Source organism: Nansenia antarctica, assembly GCF_963989245.1.
Source record: "Nansenia antarctica genome assembly, chromosome: 5".
Taxonomy (NCBI): Eukaryota; Metazoa; Chordata; class Actinopteri; order Argentiniformes; family Microstomatidae; genus Nansenia; species Nansenia antarctica.
In genome coordinates, this window is record NC_137690.1 from 55,812,735 (window position 1) to 55,822,933 (window position 10,199).

Sequence of the window (10,199 nt, forward strand, 5' to 3'; positions counted from 1 at the left end):
GTATTAAAGGTGGTTCTCTCCTGCGATAAATGGCACAAGGCTGACATCTAGTGTCTATAGAGTAGTAGTGATACTGTGGTGATGTAAGATAATGGACTCCAATTTGCATGAGCAAAAAACTCCTCCTTAACATAATATTTCTAATAGAAGCAATGAGACATAATCCAATTGCAGTTTCGAATACCACGACTAAATGCATTTATTATGCAATGTATTTTCAGACTGTTTACTACAACTCTGGTTCAATTACCGTTTTCTCCAAAACATTGTTTAAGACGGTTCAATAACAATTATGCTGTATTCTGCTCAGCACTATTTGCTCAAGCAGCTCAACTCATTGCCATTGTAGATGATGATGATGATGATTGATGCCAAATAGTTCATGACATTTATTTATTTAAATTACACACACACACTTATAAATGTGCATGTTTGAAGTTAATATAATTGTATTCATATTAGTAATCCAACTGACAGGCCACCCATGGTCAGTGAAAAAAAGCAATGACATTCTTAATCTTACCAGGTGTCTCCAACCTGTATATAACAAAAAAAAATAACAAGCGTGATGATCAGTCACCTTATGATGATGTCACTGGAGTCAATGAGGTCTCTGTACCGGGATCCCTTGAGATTCCCAGAGTTCCCCACCACAGCACAGGTCCTACAGCGGTCAGGACCTGCATCCATGTAGAGCTCATCGTCTGGAATGACTTGAAACAGGCTCTCCACCACTTCGCTGAAGTTGGCTGGCTGCCTCTCTGACTGCAACCACTGGTGACACAGCAGAGAGAACCCTCAGACTAGGCTCTGACTCCAGGGCTGCTTTAAGTAGAAGTGATTTAACACGGGCAGCAGAGCTGGCATTCAGCACAAGACACAGAACACATGTTTCAAATAACCTCAGGGAGGTTATCTACTGTATGGTTTCTCTGGGATCTTAACCCCCTCCCCTGATGGCCTTCTGTATTAAGATACACAACAAATGAAAGCAGGGGGCTCTAACACAGTGTATTTACTGGTATGTACCGACAAATAAGTGGGGAAACATATTTTTTTCAGTATAAGAAAACACGCACCGATGCAGAACATTCTAACCTTTCTATAGCACTCACACACACCTACTGTATCTTACGCACATATGCACACACACCCATACGCCCACAAACATGCTTACACACACACAGTAAGTGGCAGGTTGTCACGGCACATATGCAGAAAAAGAATGAAGAAGACAAATAAACAATCCATCTCTTGCATCAACACATCTTTCAGCACCGCCATCTGTGACTAGATGACTTCACCGATAGACCCCAAGGTCAAGCCCCATGTGAGAAACCTCTTTTGAAATGAGTAGTGACAGGAGCCAACCTTCCTGTAATTGTTCTATTCTTTCCTCTAATTAAACACGGTGTCCAGGCGAATGTGATAACCTCTACTACAGAGGGCTCCTCCCTGACAGGACATAATAGTGAAACATGGATGAGAATGTGTAGGGCCTTGCATGCATCCTATGATCCTTGTACCTCCAAATGTGTCTTGTGGCTTAATGCTATTAAGTCACGTTCACAGCAACCTGGATAATAGCCCAGGAATCAATTCCAATTTAGAAGAAAGTGCTCCGAACCTAACCAACATTTAAAGGGGGTGCGCCGGTTGTTCATGTTTGAATCTAAGCAATCCAGCATAGTCCTACAGTACCTACCTACAGTTCAGAAACAATGTGTCACATTTGATTTGATACAATTATACTTAGCTCAGGGTGCAGTTGCTAAGAGATTGGTAATTAATTCTTTTTTCAGGCATGACCTTGCTTCCGGAAAACCAAGAGCAAGCTATTGTGATCTGTGGCGAGCATGGCACAGAAGAGGATAAACATATGGATTTCAACCGTGATATACAGCAAGAGGAAGAGGATGGTAATCTTATCAACTAGAAATCAGGACTCATGAGTGGAGTGGTGGAGACAGTTATCCAGTCCTCTCTTGTGCAATCTGACATTACATCTACTGTCAAGAGGATGAGAATTTAGGAGATGGTATAAATAACCACATGTCAGGAAAATGTATTCTGAGATTAGCCTGTTATAAAATAAGTCTTACCTGCCACCATCTGTAGGTTTCATCAGAGAGCAAACTGTTCCTCTTGGTCAGAAGTGGGTGAACAGACTGGTTGAAGTGCTCTACAAACCAGGGGTCATCCTCCAGCTCTGTCATGCACTGCCGACAGGCACAGAGTCCTTTTGAGAAGAAGTTGTCCGACAAGCGAAAAGCATGTTTGAAGAAGTACAGAGACGGATCTCGAAAAGTGTAACTGAACAAGAACATTGTAAAAGTGATGATGCAAAACAACAACAGAGTAAAAGCCCGGATCTTTCTACGCTTGAAGAGAGACATTGGGTGCATTCTGAATCAGTTTCCTGGGAACCAGAGGGAAACGAAAAACAAAAAGCTCCTTATTGAAAATTCTGATTTCCAAGTGAAGTATGACAATATTTCATCCCTTGGAGACTGCATGGTGCAAACAGGCTGAACACTCCATTCCTCTGATAAACAAATGTGCAGTATACAGTATGCTGTTGTCACTAGATAAAAATGTCTTCATCATCATTACATGATTGACTTCATGCTTCTTTTTGCTACTAAAAATATTTGTTCCTTTTTAATTCTAATTGTGAAACAAACGATGCCATTCTGTAGACAATTGTTTGTCGAGACAAAACATAGTCCTTAAATACAGTTTCCATATATGTGGAATCCTTGAGGAGCATTCTTCTATCCCAAAGGCAGGTGGTAGACAATCCAAGATGTCCGCAGGGTAACTAGATTCAACTGCTCTTCTACTGTTGACTTTATGGGGTCAATGACAGTATGTATTCAACTCTCCACCTACAAGGTAAACAGGAAACATTGTAAGGACACACACTGGGAACAATGATGATCAAATATTATGCAACTCTTCCTATCACTTTTAACTTAAGTATTCCCAGAACTTACTTCTCTAAACAACAACAAACAGCAAGACCTCCTGGGGGTTTATTTGCATTTCTAGCCTGCAAACTGCGACACTTCAAATGAATGTGCAATAACACTATGTGCAATATGACAACCCTAGTCGTCTATCTGTACAGTATAGTATAGTGGATAGTGTACATAGCCTTTATTTATGTAAACCAGCTCATTCCCTTTTTTTAATTTTTTAATTTTTTATTTATTTTTTATTTTTTTCTAGCACCAGGGGAGCCACCCCTCCTAAATTTCGTTGTTTGGTACCTGTACTATAGCAATGACAATAAAGACCATTCATTCATTCATTCATTCATCGAAAGGGCATCTCTCCACCATTGAGCTGCCTACATTCCATTTGTTGAAGGACACAGCTGCACAGAAACGTTCACATTAAGGCCACGTCCACAGTCAAGATAGAGAAATCTCTTTTCAAACCACAGAGTGACCTAACCTGTGTGAGCAGCACATACTACAAACCCACTTCCCCTTTGTTCTTCTTTATTGTGAACACTCGTGGCAGGCGCATGGCAGTTTTGCAAATCTCCAATACTAAGAGACAAACGCTGTGGGTGTTTTTTGATTAGGAACCAACCAGGACATTTGTGGGTGAAGTGGGGACATTGGGGTGAAGACTGACTGAGGAAGAATGCTCAATGGATAGTTTTGTCTGAGAAAAACATCTCACTCTCACTGTCAGAGCAGCACTGACTCACACATGCACATCAAGATCACAGTACAGTCTACGTGACATAATTGCTACACATTCCCTTTTTTCGCAGGATTATGTTGGCATATGGGTAGTCAACCTCCAAAAAGGGTGACATCTCATTTGCATACCATTAGATATGCTAATTAGGAACATGTGGTTGGTTGTTGTCTCGAGCAGGCAGGTTGACAGCGATGTAGGTGGGGTTAATGGACAATTTCATGTGAGAGGTCGTTAGCTCAGCACCAGAGCCCTTGGTAAAAGAAAGGGCCAGGTACTGTAGATGACAGAGTGAACAGGATTGAGTCAGGAACAGATGGTGCCTCCCCATGTTTGGACAGTCATCTTGTTCTCTGACCTTGTCCTGCTGGAGGTTGGCAGTTTTGCATTGATCAAAGTTTCCAAAGCTGAGACAGCATAGCATCTGTGTAAACTTCAGAGAGCACGAGAGAGAGAGAGAGAGCACGAGAGAGAGAGAGAGAGAAAGTGAGGGGGGGCAGAGTAGAGAGAGGGGGGAGGGGAGTGTGTGAGCTGTGGAGTCATAGTTTTTCCTCCTCTAATCTCGGTTTAGAGAAGTCATCAACTTTACAGGGTAGAGTAACAGAAATCGGCTCTAGTTTGTGTTCTGTGGAAATAGTATTTTTTTGTCTGGCTTGTTTCTTGCTCTCAAACTTCCGCAGTGATGTATTCCAGAAACCCTTTTTTATTACTTCCTTTGAGGCCTGACAGCATGTTTACAGTTCTGTACAGTATATTGAAGATAACGAATAGAAAGAAATGCTCCAAAGGAAAAGTACATACAGTACTTGCATGCAAAATACATTATGTGACCAAATTAAGTTACCAAATTACATTAATCAATCATTTATTCTATCAAACGTTTGTTTTTTTCAAAACAAATCAAACCTTTAGGAAGAAATGTATTGACAGTTTGAGTCCAGATCCTTACAGATAACAGTAGCCAGTTGATAGCATCTTAAGCCACACAAGAACCCTAGTAGCCTTTTGATGATCTAAAACCATGTGTGTACAGAGGTCTGTGAGCAATGTACTCACTCTGTATTTGGGGGATGTTCAGTGTTACAGTGTGAAACATTTGTGATCTTATTTCATGACCTCACAGAATTGATCACATGCTGCTGAAAATGTCCCTTGATTTCATAGCAAATTGTGTCAAAAGAAATAATGCTAAGCAGTTTCCATGTTGAAGCTTTCTGCCAAGGATGTTATCAAGACCCAGTATGAGATGGCTGGCTGTCTCCCATTAATCATAGGGGAGGGCAGGACGCCTCTCATTCTAGAGAAGGGAATGATCCCAAGGTGGGGGAGGCTGGAGGCAGATTGACACTAGTACTGGTACAAACCATATCACTTCTAAATTCTAATTCTCCATATGTATGTCTGTATCTGATAAAGAACACACATACATACACACACACACACACACACACACACACACACACACACACACACACACACACACACACACACACACACACACCCCCGACCACGGTAGAAAACAGTAGCAGTGAACTAGCCAACCAGTCGCAAAGACAGACAGTTATGGACACATTTCATACAAAGAAAATCAATCAAAGCAACACTGCAAATGTGTTATGATCCTAAGCAACCTTTTAACAAATACATTCATTTGTCAAATACATTCATTTGTTAATCCTTAATAATGGTCTTAAATCCTTAGATTAAATTCTTAGATTTAAGGATCACAGACAAGGATATGACACACAGGGTGTTGTACACTTGTCAAACTCCAAAAGCCTATTTAAAAGGTCCTATTGATATGGTTGAAGAACGAGGAAGAAACAATAGAGACATGAGGAATCGTTTTGGGGGGATTTGGGATGCTGAAATCAAGCCAATGGATTTATAGCTGCACAAAGCTCTCTATTGACTTTTTGCTTAGAAATGACAAAAGTCCATTGTCATGGTGAACAATAAAAAGACAAATGTGTATAAACAAGACAACAATGTCATTATACAAAAGCCTTCAGCACAAAAAGAACAATTGCAGATCAGCTATAAGGATGTGGATGTCACACTTGTTCTTTATATAATACATCTTTTCTTTTGATGGGTGTAAACACATGCAAAAACATGCAATAGCCGAGAACAATTCTGAGTTTTTAGTCTCCCAAAACAAAATAAACTCTAACTTATATATATGTCCTGTATTGTTTCTGTAATTAACTATACGGTATGTGTTTGTACTATATCAGAGATCCAAGACAATGTGTTCTGTATGAGGTATGATGATGTAATAATGTATGACGTTGTGTATGTGTCCAATGGGATTACATTGATCTCTGTGACTGTGCTGTTATATTCTCGTCTTCCCACCTCTGGTTTAGATACGTAGTGTAAAACAATATCAGTGCTTTCCACCTCAACCATTTTAAGTTGTCACGCATGGTGCGGTTCTATTCATCTTCCTTTAAAAAAAAAGGTTACATTCACTCAGAACCAAGACTTCAGCTCTGCCGGCAACACCTGCAGTGTTAAAGGCTAGGACAGGTGGTGCACAGCTTTGACTGCCAATTAGAGAGCTGACCATATGAGAGTTTCCACAGATATAGTTATAATTAACAATGCATCCCAGAGGCATCACGATTAGCCTTTCCGAAAATCAACCATCAAAAAGCACGAGATAGTTGTGTAAACATTTTATTGTTGAAGAGCACTAAGTCCTCTGAAATTATATATATGTTTTACTTTATGAATGTCATTTTATACCCTGCACATCATTTGTGAAAATTCTAGTCAAGACCAAAAAAAGCAACAGATAAATGTGTTCTTTGCGGATTGTAATCTGTTGGGATTGTGTGGGATACTGTAAACGTTCAGTGTCCACACGTTCAGTGTCGACGTGTTCAATATCTGTGCATAAGCGAGTCATGATACAATTAAAGGGAGGAAGGAATTTATGTTATATACCTGACAGGGAACTCTGCTGAACTCTGCAATCCTGTCAACATGGCTAAAATACAAAATAAATGGTCTATGAGAAAGTTTTAAGTTGTTCTCACCCTATCGCCACTCACGGGAGAAAATGTCTAGACAGACAGGGGAATGAGGTAAGTCAAGGACATGGACATCAGTCCATCATCATAAGGAAGAGAAAAACAGCTCATCTCAAACAGCAATAGCTATGAAATGTGACATGTGTATGGACCTTGCACAGCCATCAAAAGGATAAAACATCTGCTGCAATCTACAATTTTACATAATGCATCCATCCCACTTGAAACACACCAGCTGTAGGTTGCTTTTTCACATTCTCCAAAGAAGAATCTCTCCTGCCTGCTAGCATGATCAACTTACGGTGGTACTGTATCTCAGACAATGGTTCAGCAGTACTTTGACAAGTATAATTGAGAGATGTGGTTTCAAAAATGTTTATGACATGTATGATAATCTCATTTGCAAAAATAAATACATGAAATGAAAAAAAAAAAAATGTTGACTGCACTGGTTTAAATTGCAATCAGGAACTAGAGGAATCTTGTTGTAATGTTTGAAGAAACCCAGTAATTTGGAATGTCAATCAATAGGAGTTTAGGAGTTTGTAATTACCCATTACACATTCTAAATGGAAAAGTCATCAAACACAACATCTTGGAAAATAACCACCTCCAGGTATGTATCTTAACACCAAAAAGCAAAATGCTGTGGATCCTGGTATGTAGTATGTGCAGTGTTGAGGTGTTTTTGGAAAACAGCCAGGACTCTTAAGTGGAAACAGAGGGCAAATCAAAAGCCCAGAGAGAATTCCTAAGAGAACTCTGTGGAGGAAAACATAGTGTCTGTGACTACTCAGAGTGGTCTAAATGGACACTTGGATTCCTAGTGAAATATATAACTTAAACATACTGCAACCACTTGAGACACTGACAGACCACAGCTATGAGGCCTGAATGTTCAGGGAACTGACACTGTCTCCACTGAATGGTTGGTGCCCAGGCCAGGCAGTATAATCATGTGCTGAAACGCTCTGACAGGCTCAGTGGTGTGAGGCGTGGCGTCTCCACTGTCTAGCATAGAGAACTAAAACACATGAGCTGGCTCTATAGATTACAGTAAGGTCTGGTGCTCAGTCATGGTTTTCTTAAGAGTTGTCGTTAACATTGGAAAACAGTTGTTTTATCAAGGGAATACTCGATAGTGCCATGGGAAAAACGTAGAAATTGTAAAACCTAGGTGATAGTGTAACTTTGAGGCAACAAGAGTAAATATATCTCTGTTCTGATGCTTGGTTCCTCTAGGACAGTTATCCTCGGAGTGAGTTTGACAGACGGTGACATGGCTGATCATAGTGAGCAAAGCATTGGGTCATTGAACTAAAAATGTTCCACTTGACTGAAAGCCCACCGAGGGGGATAACATTTCTCAATTAAATGGGGTTGAAGAAATAATCATGAAACTTACATTTTCTCTCTTGAAAAGTTATACAATCTCAACAATTCCATGACATGTTGAGACTCTTGTTGTAAAACACGTTAGAAAGTATGTACAACCATGAGAGCACAATAACCCCACACAAAAACAATTGGAAATGAATGATTCATAGTTATTTGAATTAACAACACACCGACTTGCTTAGTTGGTAATATAATGTAGCCTTCATGTACATGATGTTACCACAGCAAGTTGATGAAAGATGGTGTATTTGACCACAAACTTCATCACAAGACCGTGTTGGAATAATATTCCATCATATCTACTGTAAGGACACGGTCACCCCTGTCCCCCCATGCCCCACCTCCATCTACAGTATCTGAATGCTGCACAGTGGTCCCCCAAGGTCACACCACATCCTAATTTGACTGCAGAAGTGAAGCGTAATTTGCTGAGGTTGCACCACATTCTACTAGCTTATTACTTCTAATGGTCGAGGAGTTTCAATGGAAAATGAAACCTCATCACTGATATGTAGTATCATTAGTGTATGAAGTCATTTCCCATAGGGACGGAGCAATACTGGAAAAAAATTTGAAGTCCATATATACAAACCATGGTTCTAATTCCAGGAACTGTATAATAATAACAACTGTACATAACTGTATAATAACTGTATATATAACTGTATAATAATAATAATAGCACATAATGTCAGATATGCATTATTGTGTGGACTGTACTGTATGTACAGAGAGACATCTGGATGTAACATTAGGGATAAAACGTTCAACAGATGTTTAGTCCTCGCTTACAATTTTGCATTTTCAAGAGAAAATGCCACATATATGCATAGCTTTTCGTTTTCGTGTATGTATCAGTTGCCTAGTTGGCCTGTTCTACAAAATCTGAACGTCTGTACCCAATTAAAAATACAGAGCACAAGCGGAGCCAGGTACCAATAGCTCATTGTCTTCTCAGCAGGGGGTAAATGGGATCCACGGTGGCACTCATTTCACAGAGACATTTTTAAAATGTTGCAACAATGTAACCAGTAGAAGTGAAATTATATGACTGCAGTGTGACTAATTAGGATTAGGTTGGATACAGTTTAAACGGGTATCAGTTTTGTTTAATCGCAAAGGCTTATGTTCCGACCCTGTCGAATAAAAAAGTTGCAGAACTGGATTTAAATAGACATAGCCTATTACTAACGGAAAGTTGGTCACTTATTCTAGCCTAGTACATAGAGTTCTGCCTAAAATAACTACAGCATTCAAGTATCCGGATAATGTACTATACTTAGAGTTGAACGCATTTAATAAAATACAGTAGGCTAAGGCTACGCTACACAGTTTTACAAACAACGAGCTTATTGCACCTATAGCCTACTTACTTTGATGTCCATGCCCGCTCTGTGTAAGGAATGGGAATTCCGTTATCCGCACCACCACAACTGTTATCCAAGGAGAGTAGAGGGGAATCACCCCGTCATTGATCGAATGTAGAGTACATTACAAATTGGTAGGCTAATTTACATCCAAAATTTCACACTTTCTTACAGTAAGGTCGTTCTACTGCGCGTGGACACTAAATGTACGCGCTATTCAGGAGTGTCTTTATTCCCGTTGCATGTACCGGTTCTGTACAGCGCTATTCGCCTGCTGGCAATGACCAAGATTTTTAAGACCCTGTTGCGGCCATGTGGATTGGAGAGGGATAACAGTGCAACGCCCCTTTCAATTCTGAATAGAAATAGAGTTGTTTTTTTTGTCAGGGTTGCAAAAGGGTATTGCCTGACAACTTTGAGATAACATATCTGCGAATGAATTACTCATTGCTCTTCCTAAACATGCGTGCCTGTTGCCCTGTTCCTAAAAGATAATACGAACTTAATGACCGTGCCCATGCAGTCTAGTTTATTTGTTCTATTAAACCGCCAGTAGCCCAGCAGCCTTATTATAGCTACCTAGTTTTGCCTCTATTAAATATGATGCATAGACTACGGAAATATTAATAGAACCAAGTGTAGCCTGACCTAACGCTTGAGATTCTGAACATGTCTTCTGCCT

At 40.0% G+C, this 10,199-nt stretch overlaps 1 protein-coding gene across 1 annotated transcript; it reads right to left on the minus strand.

The window, feature by feature from the left end:
• Positions 1-576: 576 nt before the first annotated feature.
• Positions 577-9,717, minus strand: LOC308157671 (CMP-N-acetylneuraminate-beta-galactosamide-alpha-2,3-sialyltransferase 1-like; the record flags this gene model as incomplete). Its single annotated transcript, XM_080531273.1, has 3 exons — positions 9,524-9,717; positions 2,103-2,888; positions 577-774 (listed from the first exon to the last, which is right to left on the minus strand). Exons 2-3 carry the CDS (start codon positions 2,403-2,405, stop codon positions 577-579), a joined length of 501 nt encoding a protein of 166 aa, XP_080387399.1. The 5' UTR covers positions 2,406-2,888; positions 9,524-9,717.
• Between the last annotated feature and the right edge of the window lie 482 nt (positions 9,718-10,199).